This window comes from Diabrotica undecimpunctata, chromosome 1 (assembly GCF_040954645.1).
Source record: "Diabrotica undecimpunctata isolate CICGRU chromosome 1, icDiaUnde3, whole genome shotgun sequence".
Classification (NCBI taxonomy): Eukaryota; Metazoa; Arthropoda; class Insecta; order Coleoptera; family Chrysomelidae; genus Diabrotica; species Diabrotica undecimpunctata.
In genome coordinates, this window is record NC_092803.1 from 19,316,365 (window position 1) to 19,338,226 (window position 21,862).

At 32.3% G+C, this 21,862-nt stretch overlaps 1 protein-coding gene across 2 annotated transcripts in view; it reads left to right on the top strand.

Moving 5' to 3' along the window:
* Window positions 1-559: 559 nt before the first annotated feature.
* The window catches only part of LOC140445809 (uncharacterized), a 29,041-nt gene continuing 7,738 nt past the window's right edge, over window positions 560-21,862 (top strand). Inside the window, exons 1-2 of one of the 2 annotated variants that reach the window (XM_072538170.1) lie at window positions 568-925; window positions 7,239-8,685. In XM_072538170.1, the coding sequence (XP_072394271.1) occupies window positions 700-925; window positions 7,239-8,515 (1,503 nt within the window). In that variant the 5' untranslated portion in view covers window positions 568-699 and the 3' untranslated portion in view covers window positions 8,516-8,685. Of the gene's footprint in view, window positions 926-7,238; window positions 8,686-21,862 lie in introns of those variants that run through there. The other variant, XM_072538178.1, reaches the window with a different exon arrangement.

Consider the following 21,862-nt stretch of genomic DNA (forward strand, 5'->3'; position numbering starts at 1 on the left):
GTTGGGATGGAGTATTCTGTGGTATACTCGGTTCGCTATTCCCAGTCCGAACTGTCTAGTGAATTTAGTAATTATTTTTTTGCGAAGTTAGTTACTTTTTGACAGACTAGTGCTAAAAGTGGCTGGAAATTACTATACAACCAAGCACACGTACTCATAGCCAATATTAATAGTAAATAAAATAGAACTTTGTGAATTACCGATAATCAATATTTATTTATCTGCACCATATAATAAATAGTTATGTTAAATTATAACAACTAAAATATATTTTTTAAATATATACTACCCAAAATTTGATGGGTTTAGTATACACTTCCACTATTTAGAATAATTCTTCTTTTTTTAAAGAAAGAAGTCTGAAATAGTATGATACTTGAGCTATTAATACTAAGAAGTAGGAATTGTTGTGTTGTAGGTTTCCGACAATGAATCTGTCAAAATATGCCCGAGCTAAGCGAATGAAGTATACTGCCGTCTATATACTTTGGTATCATGCTCATGCTACTCTGGTCTGGTGGCATAAGTCAAAACAAGCATCATATAACTGTCCCCATCCCAGTCGGAGTAGGCAACCGTGGGTCCCAGGGCCATAGCCCAAAAAAAGAAGAAGAAGTTCCCAGGTTAACTCTTCTAAATTACTTTTTTTTTTATGTAAATTGCAAACATAAAACTGAAATTTGTACTTATATTCAAGTTATGGAAATAAATCAAGAAGCTAACGAGAAAACCTGTAAAATAGAAATAAATGACACGTCTGTTGCTCCTTTGGATACCTTCAAAATTGAAATTAAGGAAGAACCCAAACCAGAAACTACATATCAGGCATTTGGATATTTAGATAATGAATTCCTTGTAAACACTGAAATAGAACAAGATGAATATAAATTTACATTATTTGAAAAAAACCAAACAACAAATAAAAGTAAGTAAATAACACTGATACAATAAGATAACTATGGGCTTATTTAGGATTTTTTCGTGTGGGTGCCCAAGCCATCATAGTTTAATGCTTAAAAGAATCATTCTTTTTTAATTGCCCTATGGTAAACGTTGTCACTTATAATTTTCTGTTAATTTTATTTCCTTTGACTAATATTTTAAAATTTTATTGTAAATTAGAGAATGAGTGCTTAAAAATTAAAAATAAAATAAATTAATAAAAATGTTAAACTTTTATTTATAAATATTGAAGTATCTTCAAACAAAATGATTATCCTGAATAATAAAACTGTCACATTCTTTTGTTGAAATGTACCATTTTTAAATTCATCTACAACTAAATCAAGATCTGAATTAGCTTAATCTGAAATCTTAGCTGAATTGTTCTATAAATGGCGTCATAAAATTTTCTAATCAGTCTTGTTTCGTTGTCAACCAAGATTTTGATTTTACAATGTTAGTACTTGTAGAAGCATCATTTGCAAGTGCAGCTTGTAACTGTAACTGTGGAGAATTTTATCATTAATTGTTTAAAATTATTAAACTATGTTCCTCCGTCATGCACTGATAGCCAATTTAACCATTTCACAGCTCATGAATTAGTAAACCTTTTTCGTTTTTAAAAGTCAAACTTCCAAATTCAGTTTTGAGGAGTTTTAATTAAATAATCTGAGACGCATTTGAAATTATTTGATATAACAAAAATTTACCTAAACCTAACATCATTAAGTTACCTACAGTGTGTATATTGTTGTTTGTTTCTTGGCTAAACCTATTGTTTAAAGATTGAATTACCTATCACAGGATTAAAAACAAATAACTTTCTTTCTATTCTATCCTTAACCAAAAACGCTATATCAGAATCAATCTTCCATGAACATTTTATTGTTTCTGAAATTTCTATACCAAGACGATCGCAAGTATTTTTTGCTTCAGAGTACTTAGGTATATACTATCAACACTTCATTCTATTCTTAACTCTTTCAAACCGTGAGCAATACTTTGAACTTTATCCACAGCCTGACACAGATCAATGTCCTGTGAGGGAAGCATTTTATTCACTATGAAGAGGAGCTGTAGAATAGGATGCATGATGTGTGCATAGAAGCTATAATAAAATTAAGACTTTATTGGAAAAAATAACTTTTCCTCTCTTTTTTGCTTTTGGATCAGATGAATTTCTAATTCCTGTTTCAAGTGATTCTCTTGTTCAAGTTGTTTTCCAGTTATTCTTTTTTCATTTTCTTTGATGGTCCAGGCCCCAGGCTGTGGTTGAGGATCTAACTCAATATCGGAGTAGTACTGAATAACAGGAGTTAGAATTTTTGTCATTGTGAGTAATTCGTGTGGGATATTTTTTATTTATTTAAATAAATAGGTCACTGATATTTAACTTGAATAATGAAAGAAAATGGATCTAAAAATATACTGCATTACAAAATACATCGTTGTGAAAATATCTGACTGCAAGGTGACACCTTTGAAATGAGTAAATTAAAAATTATAAAATTATCCAATACAATATGACATTACATTCTGCATTTTCAAACTATCTTTCAAATTTTTATGACGTCCTCGTTTCCTGTATCGCCACCATCAAGCATTTTTTATAATAGCAACATAGTTGAGTGATATATCACAGGGACACTTATTTCTTCCACTGTCAGAGAATAGTTACGTGATATAATAATAAATAATTAGTTAAGTCATTGAAGGCAATTTATTCAAAGTGTATTTTTAAACAAAATTTATTTTACAACATATAAAACTGTTCAACTGAATTAAATTACCATTTCTTCATGTTAGTAATTGTCAAAAAGTCTGATAACAAGGTGTTATCTTAATTAATGGCCTGTAAGCTATTTAACATAAGAGAAAAACAGTAGTACAATAGAACCTCAATTATCCGTGCGCGGGTTATCCAGGCCACGGGTTATCCATGCTGTGATTTCCCATTCTTCAAATTGCATTTTTGAGGTTTTATCTAAATAGCTTCATCGTAAATCACTCAATGGAAACTCTATACTTCGTGAAGGAGACGCGCAATGCAATATCGACATCGCCAGTGTCCGAGGAATCCCTGGAAATCATTCGTTTTTCATCTGATGCTGCGTGTTACTCCGAATATGTGTGATTAGTTGCGCGCTAATGAAGAGTAGCTACTCTGCTATATTCTTAACACATCATATCAATAAAAACAAACTGAAACAACAAAATGTCATATCTGAGTCTGACTCTTTTAAACACATATCTCATGGAAATCTCTAAAAGGAACGACTTCTCAAAAACTCGATGAAGTTATTGCCAAAAAATGGTTTCTGCAGAAAATATCAGAGGACATATAAATTTCTGGGCCAATATGTGCTTAACAAGCGGAGATTTTTCACGAACATTTGAAAATCAATGAACATCAATACAAAAAAGTCACGGGATTCGTGAACTTATTATTTAGGGAGAAAAGTGCAGTGCCGACGGAGAAGCAATGGTGGAATTTTGCTATGAACTGGAGACCATAATTACAGAAAATAATCTACAACTTTCTCAAATTTAAACGCTGACGAGGTAATAATACTAACAATATCTACAAAATCCTTAGTGCAAGTAATGAGATGTGTGCACCGGGGTATAAAACAAGTAAAGGCCGGAAAACAGTGTAGTGTTGTGTTATGCCAATGCCTCTGGCAGCCATAGACTGAAGCTGACTGTTATTGTAAAATTAAAAAATCCTCGCACTTTTAAAAACATGAAACTACAGAATCTTTCAATTTACTATGATAATCAGCAAGCTGCCTGGATATCTTGTGACATATTCCAAGATTGGTTCCATAAAAAGTTTATTCCCGAAGTAAAGTCTTATTCGAAAAAGGAAAAACCGCCATAAAAGGCGCTTCTTCTTCTGAGTAATGTTGGTGCTCATCCCAATGAGGCAGCTTTAAGATCTAATGATAGAAATTTTTTTATTTTTTCCAGCCCATGTTACACCAATGGATCAATGGGTGTTATTAAGACAATGAATCGCCTCTATAAAAGAGAATTTATTAATGAACTTGTTGGATGAAGTTCATTTGATGCAGTTTTGGGTATTGTTCACCATTAAATAGCGTTTACAGTGGAAATGCATGGAAATGAACTTACAGAAGATTAAAAAAAAAAAAAAATTTTACAAAATAATGACGTTATATGAAGATGAAAGCATCATGAAATATGATTATAAAGAAACTATTATATCTGAACTAACTGCATTAGTGTGCAATTAATGTGCAAGTTTGAAGAAATTGATAAAACCGAAATTGAGACATGGACAAAATGTATCAAACATGATCCAGGTTATCAGCTCCATATGATATTTTCGAGCTTATTTTGAATCACCCGGCAAGTCACAACTTGATTAATTCGAAAATGAGAGTCAAGACAAAGAAAATGATAGCACCGTATCAATCAAAAGAGTAAATAACCAAATTTTCATTTTTCTTATTTAGTGTAAAAGTTTATTATGTAGAAATCTTTTTTTTTTCTGTTATAAGTTATTAATTTTTTTGGGCTACCTTTTTATGGTGGTTACATAAAATATGTATGTAAGTATAGTCGCCTCGTATTTCGGTGAGACTGTGTAAAAATATATTTATCTGTAATAAAAGCAGACAATAAAAAATAAAATAAAAGTACTCTACCAGGAGTAGTTATTAACTGCAAAATTATCAATGACTGAGATGTATAATAATACAAAGTTTTAATATTCTCATCGATATTTACATTTAGATGAGCCTGGTAAAATATGTACAGTCGCTCAGATAAAGTTATCATCGATGCATTCTTTGCGTAAGATAACAATTTTTGCCTGAGCAACCGAAACCATAAAGTAGTTTATCCCAATAAATTTCGTTTCGACCGTCCAGTGGTTTACAATTGGGTAGGCAGGTATAATATTTTATATTATTTTAAACTTTATTTTTAAACGAAATATTGTTTATTTGGATGAAACCTGGTATGGTATTCATGACACCGTGAAAAAAGTTGGACGAATAATAACAAAAAGTGTTCTAATTCATTACCGCCCAATAAAGGACAGAATTATAATTTTACACTGCGGTGTAGAAAATGGATGCATCGACGATTTATTATTAATATCTGTAAAAAAAATAAAGACGTGAATCTAGATTATCATGAGGATATGGAGGGTTCAATTTGTGAATCATGGTTTGAAATATATATATATATATATATATATATATATATATATATATATATATATATATATATATATATATATATATATATATATATATATATACATATATATCGCACAAGAAGTTCGAGCGTCAATTATATGATGGAAATGAAGTATAAAAAAAGTTCAACTCAGGCACCATAGATGTAAACGTTTAATGTTTTTTTTGAAGAAAAAAACAGAAGTTAGTTTTTATAAAACTAACTTCTGCAGCTGAAGAGCCAGCGGAACCCTCTAATCAATTGGAATATCTTTACAAAGCCGTGTAGTAAAATGTAAGTGACATTTTCAATACCTCTCTGATGATACCATCCAAACATATGCTGAAACATGTTTATGAAGAATTGTGTTCTAAATTGTCTAAATCAGAAGCAATTGTAGAATCATGTTTATCAGAGTGTCCAAAGCAATCTGCTACAAGACTATAGGAGAAACATCTTACCTACATGACAGGACAGAGAATTATAATTTTACACTGCGGTGGAGAAAATAGATGGATCGATGATGTATTATTAATACCTACAAAAAAATATTAAAGGAACCTCTTCTTCCGAGATTACCTAAATATAGTGTGATTATCATGGACAACGTATCATATTATTCAAGATTAATGAGAAAATTCCAAATATTACTTGAAACAAATTACAAATTCAAGAATTTGTTTGAGAAAGATTTGTAATTTGAGGCATCATATAGTAAAAAGGAATTGTTGGAGGTTGTTGACAGTAGACAGTACCAGAAGGAATATGTTGTTGATATCTGTACTCGCAGTAATGGGCATACCGTGCTTGGTATGCCCAGTATTACAATTACTTCCTCCTTACTATTGTAAATTGAACCCAATAGAGTTAATATGGACACAACTTAAAGGTAATAGAAGAAGAAGAAACGTGGCTCCTAAATTTTTGTCTACTGCTCTCCAGTTAATTAGAAGAGAAGTCACAAAGATCACAGCAACCAACTGGAAAAGTGTAATCAAACATGTAATCGCAGTGGAAAATGACTATGTTAAATATTTACCAGCATTAACCAAATGAACTATAAATATAGAAGATACAACTGATACTAGTGATAACAGTGATTATGAGTAGATTATTAAGTTCTTATTTCCAACTAGGTGATAGTTGAAACCTTTATTTTTATTGTAATTGTACAAATTCTCGTTTTGCTTATATATCTTTGAAAATAGAGTACAAATACACTTCATGATAGAACAAAAACATACAACATAATTTAATTTAAAATAATCAAAGTACAGGTTTGGTTATTATAAAATACCTGCTAGATATATAAAAAAGATGTTCATAAAAGTTTTAGACCTATTACCCATTTTTAAATTATTGAGATACTAAGTCTTCTCTCACACGGTGTCAAACCAAAGTTGTTAATAGAATACGCTGTATATAATTTAAAAAATTAATTCTTTATTTTTTTTATTACAATAACTAAGTTATCAGGGATAAAATGTGATCATAAGTTTTAAAACTTATGAGCAGTTGTGTTATTAAAACGTTTGTATACTAAAATACTTGTACATAAAAAATTTATTTAATTGTATGTGATAATTACTTTTATTAACAATTTTTTATAGGTATTGTTATTTTACAATAAGTTCTATTTAGCCGAGTCGATTAGTGTTATCACTTCCTAGATATATCACAGAAGTTAACAACACCAATATTTTTTATTTAAACTTTATAGAAAATGAAACTTTTTCTTAAATAAAAATAAAAAGTTTTATTTAATTAAAAATTAGATATCTACGCTACTGTTCAATAAAGTAGTGGTAACCCTAACAGTGTTGCCATTTTAGTAGTATTTTACTCCTCTGGTTCCTATAAATTTTCTCACGAAATTACGTGTCGACTATACATATGTATCAATAAGATCTAATGGTGAAATAAAATTTTAGACTTGCGCAGAATACGTCAGAAGATTAAAAAAAAAATAAAGAGTTTTAATACAGACCAAAGTGATTGATGAATTTGAGATATACCTTTAATATATTCTTTTATTACTGCAATTATGTTTTCGTTTAGTAAAACGTTTATACTTGGTTTTATTTTAGGTTGTGTTCAGGAGGAGAATAGAATCAAAATTATGGGTTATGAGTTATTTTCATCTCAACACGCTGAAAGAAAAATATTAAATAAAAATATGAAAGTTGGGGAAGGACAAAGATCGTACAAATGTGAATGTTGTTTTAAGCAGTTTTCCCGAACAGATAGTCTGAAAAAACATTTGAGAACACACTCTGGGGAAAAACCTTACCAGTGTGAAATTTGTTTTCAACAATTTTCTCGAAAATATTTTTTAACTGACCACATGAAAGTTCACACTGGAGAAAATCCTTACAGGTGTGAAATTTGTCTTAAACAGTTCACTCATAAAGGTTCTTTGCACGAACATATGAAAGTTCACGCTGGAGAAAAAATTTACAAGTGCAAAATTTGTTTAAAGCAGTTTACTACTAAAAGTCATTTGAAAAGACATTTGAGAACGCACACTGGAGAAAACCTTCACAGGTGTGAAATTTGTTTTAAACAGTTTAGTCAAGCAAATAATTTAAAAACACATTTGAGAGTTCACACTGGAGAAAAGCCTTACAAGTGTGAAATTTGTTTAAAGCAGTTCACTCAAAAAGGTTCTTTGTGCGAACATATGAAAGCCCACACTGGGGAAAAACCTTACAAGTGTGAAATTTGTTTCAAGCAGTTCACTAAAAAGGGTTCTTTGTGTGAACATATGAAAGTTCACACTGGAGAAAAACCTTACAAGTGTGAAATTTGTTTTGAGCAGTTTACTAGAACATTTGCGTTAAAAGTACATTTGAATTCACATACTGGAGAAAAACCTTATAAGTGTGAAATTTGTTTTAAACAGTTTAGTGCAGCAAGTAGTTTAAAAATACATTTCAGAGTACACACTGGAGAAAAACCTTATAACTGTGAAGTTTGTTTCGAGCAGTTTACTCGGACAGATGCTTTGAAAGTACATTTGAGATCACATACTGGAGAAAAAATAAAGTGTGAAATTTGTTTTAAACAGTTTAAAGAAGCAAGTAATTTAAAAGTACATTTGAGAGTACACACTGGAGAAAAACCTTACAAGTGTGAAATTTGTTTTAAGCAGTTCACTCAAAGAGGTTCTTTGTTTGCCCATATGAAAGTTCACAGCGGAGAAAAACCGTACGAGTGCCATATTTGTTTAAAGCAGTTTACTACAATGAGTCACTTAAAAAGACACTTGAAAGTTCACACTAGAGAACAACCTTACAAGTGTGGAATTTGTTTTAAGCAGTTCGCTTATAAAGATTCTTTAAGTAAACATGAAAGCGCACACTGAAAAATAACTTAACAAGTGTAAAACTTGTTTAAAGCAGCTCTTCCAACTATTCACTGTGACGGCTATTTCAAGTCATATTTAATATAATTCTTTTTTGTCGCATACAGTAGTCGAACTGATAATTGTAAAAATATTTACATTGTATTTTAATAAAATTATTTTAAAACGAATTCTAGTATCGATCTTGTATTATTCTGTTTGTTTTATTACATCGTTTATTGACAGATATTCTTTTAACACGTTGAGTACGGCGTGACACTAACAATGTGTCACATCACAGACAATTAGCCGGTGAGACAAAAAGAGTGGTCATGGGCATACAAGCATATTTAGACGGTGTGTTCCATTCTAGAGTTACACAGTAATGCTTTTTCATAGGGATTCATAGAGTAACCGTCTGAGGAGACTTATGAAGCCCGGCCATGAAAATTTTGTTGCATTTATTAGATTCAGCGATGAGGTAGAGGGCCAAAAAAATAATTTTAAATTTGTAGACAAATTTTATTGTGTATAAAATGAAAAAAATATAAATGATACGTTTTGAATAATATAATAAAAAAATACAGTTTCTATATTTATTTATTTACTTGATGGGTATCAAAAAATATGGTATGCAATTTTTTTTGGCATGACATACATCGCCACTGAGTTCTAGTTGTTTGACTCTGTGCTACATGCCTGAAAGTATGTATGAAAGTGCTAAACTATTCTTGATTTTAGAGTAACACTCTACACAACGACCTCTAGTAGCTTATTCTAGCTTATGTTGATTTTCGTTTTGGTGTTGTGTTGGAAGATTTTCTCGAAATTCGGTTATCTGCAATTTTTCTTTGTAATTTCTTTATATAATGTATAAAGAATTTACCAAACATGTTCCAAAAATTAGTTCTATTGCTAACTTTCTATATCATTTGGTTTCTCTTCTGAGACAATGAGAGTAATCTTTTAGTTGATCTGAAAGATTAATATAAGCTTTTGATTTGTTGTAGTCAAAAATTGTTTTTCAGTATCTCACCCTCGTTGGATAACACCGACAAATTCATCTGATGGTTTTTGTAACAACGACTTTTAAATTTAATTTTCTGTTAGATCGCACAGTCCCCACTAAAGGGGTTTGTCTTTCTAATAGAGAAGTTGCCAGAGAAGTAATTATCAGTATAGAGGGTTCTTCCTTTATCAGGAAGATTTTCCATCAAATTTAAAACAACGTTTGCTGAAGCGTTGCTACCAGAATGAGCGTCTTTTCCGCAATATATCTCAAATTATACGTATATCCACCAGTATTACATAATTTGTACAGCTTTATACCAAACTTGCCCTTTTTATTTTTTATATACTGTCTAAATTTTAGACGATCTCTGAAGGGAACTAGGGTTTCGTCGATACATATATCAGATTCAGGGGTAACAAATGATTAAAACTTCTCTTTCAACTTATTTATTAGTGGAGATATTCTTCGTATGAGCGTATCTTCTACAAAATTATTGTCTTCATTATTATTGAAATTGCAACATTCCGAGCAGTTGTTCAAATCGATCTCTAGATATCACTTTTTATTTTCTTCTTCAGGTGCCATCTCCGCTATGGAGGTTGGCAATCATCATAGCTATTTTAATTTTTGGGGCAGTAGCTCTAAATAGTTGTTTTGAGCTGCATCCAAACCATTCTTTCAGGTTCTTAAGCCATGAAGTCTTCTTTAATTTCTTTTTTTCTTAGATTCTTTCTTTAATTGTAAGTTCAACTTCCTTCTCTTTACCTATTCTGCTCAGTACTTCATTGTTCGCAACTCTATCTACCCAGGAATCCCTCATAATTCTTCTATAGGTCCACATTTCAAAGGCGTTAAGTCGTCTCATTGTGTCTAGATTTAACGTCCATGATTCCACTCCATAGTATAGTACACTGTATACGTAACATTTTGTTAGGCGTACTTTGCCCCATAGGACCTTTTTCATTTTCATAAAATTAGAACGTGTTTTTTCGATTCTGACTTTGATTTCTTCATTATTTTCTGTTATAAGTGTTCCTAGGTAAGTGTACTTTTTTACTCTTTCATATACTCTTTCATAATTTTCATAAGCTTCGTCTTTTTGATACTTCCAGGTCTTGTAAACTATCGGCTATTATTACTGTATCATCTGCATATCTGATTTTGTTAACTAGACTCCATTTACTCTTATGCCGACTGTTTCATCTTTCAGAGTTTCTTGAACTACCTCTTCAGAATAAGCGTTAAATAATAGAGGTGATAGTATGCAGCCTTGTCTGACTCCTCTCTTTATTTCCATTTCTTCAGATGTCTCTTTTTCAATTCGTACTATTGCTCGCTGATTGTAATAAAGGTTTGTTATTAGCCTTAAATCTCTTTCATCTAGGTTTTTATTTTTTAGAATTTCCATGAGTCGGCCATGTTTTACTTTATCAAACGCTTTATTGTAGTTTATAAAACAGACGTAAAGAGAACGGTTAACATCCAAACATCTCTGCGTCAGCACGTTGGAGGAGGATAGTGCCTCTCTGGTACTATTCTCACATACCATTGCGGAACCCATATTGTGTGTCACTAATATCCAGCTAGAGTGAATTCTGGCGTGGATAATTTTCAACAGAATTTTCAAGGTATGTGATATTAAGTTTATGGTTCGATAGTCACTCCACTCTTTGTCAAACACACAAATGCTGATGTCAACATTTCTCTAGGGATGACTCACGTAGTATAGATAGCGTTGAAGTTCTGAAAGAAATGTCCAGGTTTTTCTCGTTGACCAACTTTAATAGCTTGCTTTTTTATTTTATTAGAATGTAAAATGTTAGTACTCCAATATGACTTTATGCGAGGGAGTTTTATTAGTCCCATCTACAAAATTACTCCGAAAATTTTTTTAATTTATTCAGCATTTGTTGGCTCCCAAGTTTTTATATGACCTTTCGGTTTATTTTTGTTTCTCAAAGTTTGTTCAGCATAAAGGTTTGTTTGGTTCACCATGTACTCGATAATGTCATAGGTGATGAATACCATAAAGAAATCAATGGGCTGCTGTTCATACATACCGTAACATTCAGTTTTGATCCCAGAGTTCACTTCAGAAAAATTAAACGTTTTCAGAGAACTGCCGTCAACAGATTTCAAAATTATGTTATGATTTTGAATTTCGTCTTCCTCGTCTATTTCTGAAGAATATTGGAAAATTATGTCTTCAATTACAGCTAAACAGATTTAACTTCAACGGTGACAATTTTTGTCACGACACGACAGACGTTGGTTGATGCGGTGTTGCCTAATCGAATATTATTTTAGAGATATTGAACTGTAATATTAATACTCCATAATTACCATAATGAGTTTATAGTTATACTTATTTATTATCAGAACAATAATATCAAAGTTAAAATGTTTGAGGTAATTGATAAAATATTCTGAAGTTATTGTATGACTAACATAATCATTAAAATGAACTGAATGAATGGAAGTCTATTAAATTAGAAAGCTAAATTTGTTTCATACTGAGAATTGCGATATTTAGTTAAAATAAATTGTTTCCAACGGTTGTGGAAATAAGCTTATAAAAATAGATTTACCTGTTTTTATTTTCAAATATCATCAAGATCGCTCTTTTCGCTGTCGGAATTTAATTGTAAATCGTCGCTATCTGAACCTTCGCCTGGATTAATAACAATACGATCCACGACTACATCAATTAGTGGCTCGTTTGATATCAATTGACTTTTAGTTGCGATGACTTTGTCTGTTATTTTTTTCCACTCCTCCACAGGAAAGGTTTGAAAAAAATTGTCAGGCAGCTGCTGGATTGACGTAAATGTAAAGTTTACATTTCTGGCTCCCACGTATGATTTCAAAGCTGCCCAAACCATTTCAATAGGATTCAAATCTGGATGGTATAGTGGGAGTCTAAATGCATCATGTCCTTGTGCTCGTATAATTCTATCGATTGCATATTTTACATAACGAGGTTTATGTAATTTTATTATGTTATGGAGATCAGGCTTTAACATAGAGGCAGTGTCATATATTTAGCTTTAAGTACAATTCTATTAGTTTATGTTAGATGTCATATTAGTTTTATATTGGTTGTCACATAGATGAAGGATGACACTTCGTGCCATGCCGAGATATTGTAATAGTCTTAAATAAAAGAGTTAATAAAAATCTAAAAAATCTACGTTTATTAATAATACAACATGGCGCAGTCAAACGGAAAATAAAATCACATTTGTTGTGTTACAAAGTAACACAACATGCAATATTTCTTTCCCGAAGCCATTCATGCATAACACGCTTCTTCGATGGGGATGTGAGACATTTATCTTCCTGTGTATTATGGTATGGCCGATTATCTAACACTATTAGACTATTCGGAGCAAGTTATACAAAAGATGTTCTTCCAGCCATTTTTTAAAATTTGCATGCATGTCATCATGGTAGTCTCCAGATTTTGACGTCAACTTCCACCTCAAATAAGAACCAGGAATAAAACCTTATTCATTTCCTGTCCCAACAATAATTAAACGTTGCCCTTTTGACACTGTTTTTAAGTCCATTATTACTGGTATCACACCAATTGTTTTTTGCAATATGGCTCGTTAGTAAATAAGTTTCGTCAGTAAACACTAAATTTATATGCATCTCTTGCTTCCTTGATTTTCCTCAGATATTGCAGCCTTAAATGTCTAATTTCGTGTTTCTCTATCAACATTTTTCTGTCGACTGTTTTTTTCCAGCGAAACCCAAGTTTGTGGAATTCCATTCTCATACTTTCTCTACTTCCTGCATAATTCATTTGCAAATTTTTGGTGATTTTTTTTAATTGTGAAAACTTGTTTATCGCGAAGATGAAAATCATATATTTGCCTCCGTAATATACTTTGATCACATGGATCTATAGTTCATCCCAAACCCTTCTTTCAGTGCGTCACAGTTGATCGAATTCTCTCTAACGCATTAAGCTAGAAGTGACAGAAAAAAACGTGAGTCTGTGATTATTATACATAGAACTTAGAAAATTATATATCGTTCACGGGTATTTGCATATTAAAGCGAATTATACTTACGGATATATAATTGGTTGGAGTTTAGAATACGCTAAATAGATATCCAATCAATGATGCGCATAAAAATATAATTTGATGCAGATGGTCTCGATAGTGACAGTACTTTGACAATGTCAACTGATAAAATGATCATTTTCATTCCAGGTTAGTATTTTCAAACATTTTACAGTGAAAATTTAATTTTGTATTTATTGTCATAAAAATATTTTAAATATGCCGAGATATACCGAGAATGAACAAAGACTAATATTAAAATTATTAAATTATTTTCAATTAGAAAAAGAGGCTGGGACAACTTTATTACCAGTTTCTGCGGTTCGTGAAGTAAGTTTTAAATTATTCTAAAAAATATTCATACTAGTAGTTTAAATACTATACATTTTAGCCATAGTGTTTGTAATAAATAATAATAAATACATAAAAAAATCTTAGCTAATTAAACACTTTCTTTAGAATGTACAGAATAGGAATTATGATAAACTGCCGTTTCAATATAATGCGCAATAAAAATTTTTATACAGGACGGGACCTCTAATATGTAAATTAAAAAAAAATTTAATTCTTAAAGTTTTTACTCCACATTTTCAAAAAATAACCTTTTCACATTTAGCCGAGTACGATCCTTCAACTGTCAGATTGAACTAAAATGTCATGCAATAATTCTCAACATTCTTAAAATCCTATATGACGTCAAAATTAGTGACGCAGTGAAAGAAGGGTTTGGGACAGACTGTAGTTGTATTTTTTAGAACTTTTTTTGTCGTTTATTAGGTGTGGAGAATCCGGGGGTTTCTCCATTTTCAACCTCACGACCCCCCCCCCCCCCTTTAACGATTATTCTGACGCTGGACAAACCGACACCTATAACAATTGAATATTATATTATTTTTTTCCTCTTATTGATGTTTATAGATGTAATCTACTTCAATTAATTATTTCATTAATTCATTAAATCAAACATAAACAAAATATAAATCTCAGGGATGAATGATCCTATCACTACTTACTTTTGTAGCTTCAAATATTTCTCAGTGGTTTCCTTATAGGAATAGATAAATGAGAATCAAAATAATACACATATGGATTTCAATTAGAAATTATAAAAATCGTTTATTTTATCAAAACGGGAATCGATATTCAATATTACAAATTTTATTTATTCTCGTATCTTTATTATTTCATATAAACCTTTACAAAAAAAAATCTTATTTCTCTTTGTCTCCAAATTTTTTTTAAATCAATAACTGTGAATCTCTCTACTTCGGCTTCGAGCATTCGACAGAATGTTCTCGATGTTCAATTTTCTTGATATATAAAAAAAATTTTATTTATCAATATTATTGTATATTGGAAAAAAAAATCGACTACAATGATTTATAATTGATTACAAACTGATTGAAACTTAATGATTTTATAATAGTGAAATATGTAGTTCCACATGCTCTGTGGTATTTAACACGAACAATAATACATTCATATCATAACAGAAAACGACTGACCTTTGCTGATGATTCTACCATGTCTTCACCCCTAACACGTTTCCTTACTTGCTGGTGTTGCGATCAAAGGAAAACTCGTCCACGTTTTCCCAGAATGTATCTGCTCCTCTGCTAAATCTTGTTCTCCTTTCCTTTTACTGCTTCGTACCGTACTCGTTCCGGCTTTCTGTTGATGCAATCTTTCAACTTTTTGAATCACTTACAATACTGGATACTTTAGACTCAAGGATTTATATCATCTCTCGACTTGGCCTATTACTCGTTCCACGATTTGTTTGATGATGCTTGTAACTTTTCAAACACAAACCGGCCTTTTCCTTTTTTAGTACACTGCACTCCAAACTGGACTTCTCCTTTCGATCGAACAAAACACACTGCCACACTCTCCCCATTCATTCTACGACTTCCAAATCGTTAACCCACAAATAATTTTCCATCCAATCAAAACCAACTTTCAATCATGTCGCATTATTTACCCAAAACTACCTCTCTCCTTAATCTAAACAAATTTTCAAATTTACGTATCTTTTTGTCTTTATGGAGTTCCAAGAAAGAAATAAAATTCCGTATCCTTATTCTATTTTATACAAATAATAAAATTCTTATCTATTTTTGAGAATTTTAATACAAAGGTAGATTTAAACTATCTACTATGTACTTTACGGGCTTATGAGTTTCCTACCCGCATATCTCGAAATCTTAATTGTCTCTAATTGTTTGCTTGAAATACATTGTTGCTTGAAAAACAATTCTGCGAAACACTCTCTTAAAACTAGCTATAATTCTTTTTACAAATTTGTCATATACAGGGCGTTAAAAATTTATATGCTCGTGGTTGAGAAATATGAAATTTTTTATTTTAATTGATATTTTAAATAGGAATATAGTTTTTTATTTCTCATGTCAAATAGGAATATAACAAATCCCCGCCTTTGCATTCGATAAAAATTAGCCGCATCTCCAACTCATTTTTCTCGAGGCAAACCAATCTCCCTGTATATTGCCTTCTCTTAATCTATGTCTTACCTATACCCTAGCTTACTATCTACTTTATGCAGTTCTGTCTTTTATTCGTGATATTTGTACACATCGTGAATATTGTAAATTCCTCGGATCTTCTCCGAGTCCAGATACCTCAACGAATAACTGTTTATCCCATCTTCATTATTCAAGATGTATGGGTCTTCGAAAACAGGCATTAACTTTGCGCAAATGCCACCAAGCAGATTTGATTCTCGAAATGGCCTCACAAGTACTTTTTCACCCCTTCGGAAAGTCACTGGTCTTCGTTTTCTATTACGATCCTGTTTTTGGATATACTTCTCATTGCTTCGCCGCAATCTTCTCTGTACTTTTTTTTTTTTTTTATTAACAAAATCGCATCAGCCAAATTGGCTATTAGCGAAACAATGATAGTGAACAATAATTTGTATTACATTTATAATGTTAGTTTAGATAGCATTTAAAATGTTAATTGAGCTTAAGAAACTTTTTATGTTTGAAATATTGTACTGTAGACCTAAAATATCACTAAGTTTGTTTGGTATATTGTACAACATGCGCTTTGGCGTTAGTGCTGGACATTTCTCTAATATATGTTTGGTTGTTAATTTTTCATCACAGTTGTCACATCTTGGTTCTTGTTTGTTGGAGAACACGTAGCTATTAGTTAATCGCGTATGACCCAGTCGGAGTCGCGTTAATATTACCTGGCCTCTCCGACTTGTTGGTAATGTGGGCCAGGGTTTTATCGATTTTTTAACATCGCGTAGTTTGGCCGATGACACTTTCCACTTTTCTTCCCACATATATCGCACTTTATATTTAACCGCCGCTTTCACGTCCGCACTCGTAAATGTTTTAGTACACTCCGCACTATCACTACTTGCAGATTCTTTTGCAGCATTGTCTGCCTGTTCGTTTCCTGGGATTCCAATATGGGATGGTATCCAGAATAATATAATGTTTTTTCCATTCAGTTGGGCGGTGTGGATTTCTTCTTTTATCTTGACGACTAAAGGATTACTTGGATAGACATATTGGATTGACTGTACGGAACTTAGAGAGTCTGTGAGTATAATATAATTGGTATTATTGGATGTGTTGACAGCAATGGTGGCCTGGTATAGAGCATATAGTTCAGCAGAGTAAATGGAGTACTCTGAAGGGAGTTTATATTTATTTGTCGATGTTGGGGTTATGACTGCAGCACCAGTACCTTCATTTGATTTAGATGCGTCTGTGTATATATGTGTATAATCCTTGTAGTTGTGAAGCATATCGTTGAACGCAGATTTGATTAACTGTGGGTTTGTTGAGTGTTTGTCGAAAGAAATGAGGCGGGTTAGGCACTGAGGGTTCTTTATTTGCCATGGAGGAATTGAGGACGATTGGGAGGAAAAGCATTCTGGGAACGTGTAGGTTAATTGGTTTAAATAGCTTCTAATCCTTGCGTAGAAAGGTTTGGCAGTTCTTGGCTTATTTATGAAGAGATTTGGGAATTTTTCTGTAAAACAATTGTGAATAGTAGGGTTTTTTGGGTTAAACCTGATTTTTGCGGCGTATGCTACACTTAGATAAAGTCTTCTGTCTTCTAAGGACGGTTCACCAACTTCGCAATAAATACTTTCGATTGGTGTTGTGCGAAAAGCTCCAGTTATTATACGTAAAGATAGGTTGTGAAGACTGTCAAGTTTTTTTAGCAGTGTCTTAGTGGCTGTAGAATACACAGTAGATCCGTAATCTAATTTTGATCTGATTAATGTTCTGTATAACATTAAAAGTGTTTGGCGATCCGCACCCCATTCTTTATTGGCCAGAGTTTTTAGAAGATTTAATCGCTTGTGACAATATAAGATCAAATTTGTTATATGAAGTTTCCAGCTTAGAGTTTCTTCGAATGTCATGCCCAAGAATTTTATTGACGTTACACGTTTTAGGTTCTCATCACATAGTCTTAGGTTGGGGGTGTTCGTGATATTTTTCTTAGAAAACAGGATGAAACGAGTTTTTTCAGTGGAAAAACAGAAACCTGTTTTTTGTGACCAGAGTTCTAAGTGTTGTATAAAGTTCTGTGTGTGACAAAATATATTTTGTATATTTTTACCTTTGCAAAAAACTACAAGATCATCCGCGTAGACGCGTGCTTTTATAGGCGATTTTAGATTTTTGAGAATATCATTGATTGCCACTATAAAGAGCGTAGGACTTATAACCGAGCCTTGAGGAATGCCATTTTCTGGATACATTATATCTGATGTTGTGTTGTTTGTCCTAACTCTGAAAGCTCTATTTTGAAGAAAGTTTTTAATAAAGAAAAAACAGTGACCTTGGATGTTCCAACTATGTAATTTTTTTATTATATAATCGTGCCAGGCTGTATCGAAAGCTCTTGATATGTCAAAGAAAACCGCTAGACATTTATTTCTTAGTGCGAATGCTTCAGAAATGTCACTTTCTAAATCTATGATATTATCTATGGTTGACCTTTGCTCTCTAAAACCACTTTGTTCTGGAATAATTAAATCTTGTCTCTCCAGGTGCCATCTTAGTCTATTATTAATAATTTTTTCTAGTAACTTACACATGGCGCATGTTAAAGATATCGGTCGGTATGACTCGGAACTTGTTTTAATACTATTAGGTTTTTGTATAGGTATAACAGTGGATTCATGCCATTTTTCTGGAAATTTGTGCTGTAGCCAAATAATATTAAACATATTTAGAAGTTGTTTGTGAGCGCTATCTGGAAGGTGTTTGATAAAAATACTAGGAATATCGTCGGGACCAGCGCTAGTTTCTTTGAGATTTGATAATGCTTCTGTATACTCTAATTGAGAAATGGGTAAATTTAACGGTTCACCTGTGTTAGGTATAATGCTCATTTCCTTATTTTCTTCTTGCTGTTTGTAATTAATAAAAGATTTTTTATAATTAGTATTACTGGATCGGTTTTTGTATGTGTTAGCAAGGATTTTGACAATCTCAGTATTACTAGTAACTGCCTTTCCATTTATTTCGAGGCTTTTAATATTCTGATTGCTATTTAATCCGGATATTCTTCGGACTTTGTTCCATACTTCAGTCATGGGAGTGTTTGCATTTAACGTTGATACATATTGAGTCCATGACTGGCGTTTAGCATTTCTAATTGTCTTTTTGGCTATAGCACGTTGTTTTCTGTATTCAATTTTATTCTCAACAGTTTTGTAGCGCTTGTATTGGTTAAAAGCTCTTTTGCTAGATTCAACCGCTGTTTTGCATTCGTGATTCCACCATGGGACAGGGTTGCGTTGTTTTATGCATGTGGTCTTTCCTATTGCTTTTTCTGCTGCTTTTGTGATAATGGTAACAAGGTTCTCTAGTGTCTCTTCTATATTTGGGGTACTTTTAAATGTGGTCATACTGCTTTCGATTAAATTGGAAAAAAGATTCCAGTTAGGATTTTTTAAATTCCATTTTGGAGTAAATGTCTGTCTACCTTGGTTTTTGTTATTATGAATAAAAAGTGGATAGTGATCACTATTGTATAAAAAGTCGAGCCTATCCCAGGTGAGCTGTGGGGTCAGACCTGGTTCGCATATCTTAAGGTCTATACATGAAGATTCACCGTTCTGTATATTGAATCTAGTGGGCCTGCCGTCGTTTAAGACTGAAAGGTTTTACTGTTCAAATATCTCTTCTAGCAGTCTTCCCCTAGTATTTATAGTAGAGGAGCCCCATAAAAAGTTGTGGGCATTAAAATCGCCCAAAATAAGTCTGGGTTGGGGAATTTGTTGTAACAGTTCAGTTAATGCTTCTGAGTCGACTTGCGTTGATGAAGGTAGGTATAAGTTACAAACGTGAATATTTGGACTTGAGTTAAGTTTAATGCAAATTGCTTCTAGATTAGTTTGGAGAGAAATTTCAGTGGTTTCAATTGACTTTTTTACAAAGATAGCTACTCCGCCGCTGGCTTTTTCTTGGCTAGTTCGATTTTTGCAGTAACTTTTAAATTGTTTTAAAGCTTGTATTTTTTCATTTTTCAAAATTAGTTTCCTGAAGACAAATTATGTCTGGATTGTATCTACCCAGAATTATTTGGAGCATCGGAAGATTATTGTAAAAACCGTTAATGTTCCATTGCAAAATTGAAGAGAAGCCCGTGTATAATAAATAAAAACTGAAACTTGGGATTGTTACAAAAGTTTATGACTCGATCCCTGAGATAACTCACTTTCAGTCTCTGATGTCTCACTATCCGAGTAGGTCATCTGTAAATGTATCAGTAGTTTCTTTCTTATTTTTGTACATCTAGATTTAATGGATCTTTGTTTGAAGTAAGGGTATATTGCTGTTAGCATTTTCACTAAAGCTTCTAAATCGTTAGTGTAGTTTTTTATGACGCTGACTGGATCCTGTGCACCATAAACATTTTCAAATAGATCGGAAATTTGATTAAAATCAAGAATAAATGGAGGGTTTTGCTCTGAGATGAATGCCTTGGCCGGTTCCATGAGTATGTGAGTTGGTGTCTTTTCCTTGCTTTTTTTTGGTTTTTTGGATGGAGCATCATTTGGTTTAACAAACGGGTCTAGACTTGGCTTTTCTGAATCAGCATCTTGCGCTGGAGGAGGTGTGATTATTTCTTCCAAACTGCGTTTTGAGCTATTTTGTGTAGACTGGGTTGTATCTATATTGATGATTGGTTGTACGGTTGGAGTTTTTGAGGGGTTAGTTGGAAGTATTTGGGTAGGTGTGGATTGCGAAGATGTTTGGGAGTGAGGAGTTTGGTTATAATTTTCAGAAACTGATTCTTGGGTTGTTTTCCAATTTGCTGCAGTATGGCCTTGCCTTTTACATGAAAAACATACCAAGGAATCTTGTGACAAAAAAATCCTATAGTTGGTGTTATCATAATTTATTAATATGGATTCAGGTATTGAGGAAGGTGGTGGTGTGATAAAAATTTGTCGTCTAAAACTATAAACGTGGCTAAATTCCGGCAAACCGGCACTTATCTTGAGAAATGACATGGGAGACATGGTTTTAAGGCCCAATTTTTCAATTTCTTGAGTTAGTAAAGCATGCGGAATGGTGGGACAAACGTTTGACAGAATTAGTCTTTCTGCTGAAGTGACGAGTTTGCGTGCTTGGACTCGTTGATTATTAATTTCGATAAACCCTCCATAATTATTTATAAAATGTTCAACAATGTTTTTGTTTGCAAGGTACATACACACTCTGTTGTTAGAAAGGCGTGAGGAAAATAGAATATTTTTGGGCTCGATCAACATTCCTAGTGGAATCAAGTAATCTTGAAGTTTTAGGTTTTCAATAGCTGGGAATATGATAGCTTGATCTTTGGTAGGGAATTGTTGTTCAATCACAGCAGATGAATAAGTTTTAGTATGGTTTTCCTTTTGCTAGCTTCTGTAGTCAGAAGTCCCGTCAGTTGGATTTAACATCTTTTCTTTAAATTTAAAATTTAATTTAGACCTGAAATACGGACCTGTTTTACAACAGGCAATTTTATCATGTCGTTATAGATAACGAATAAACTTGTTTGGAGTTTTTATATCGACGAAGTCGACTTATGATAAATACAATAAATTCCGGTGAAATGACTCTGTTTTATATAATTTTAAAGAGTACTTACAGGATGGAAGAGAACACACTCTTATGCACTTATATTGATAAAATAAAAAAAATTTTAATCAATAACTACTATATAAATAACAGTTTTTGTTTGGAGCTGACAAATTCGCACTAATTAGTATACCTGTCAGGACCGAACTCT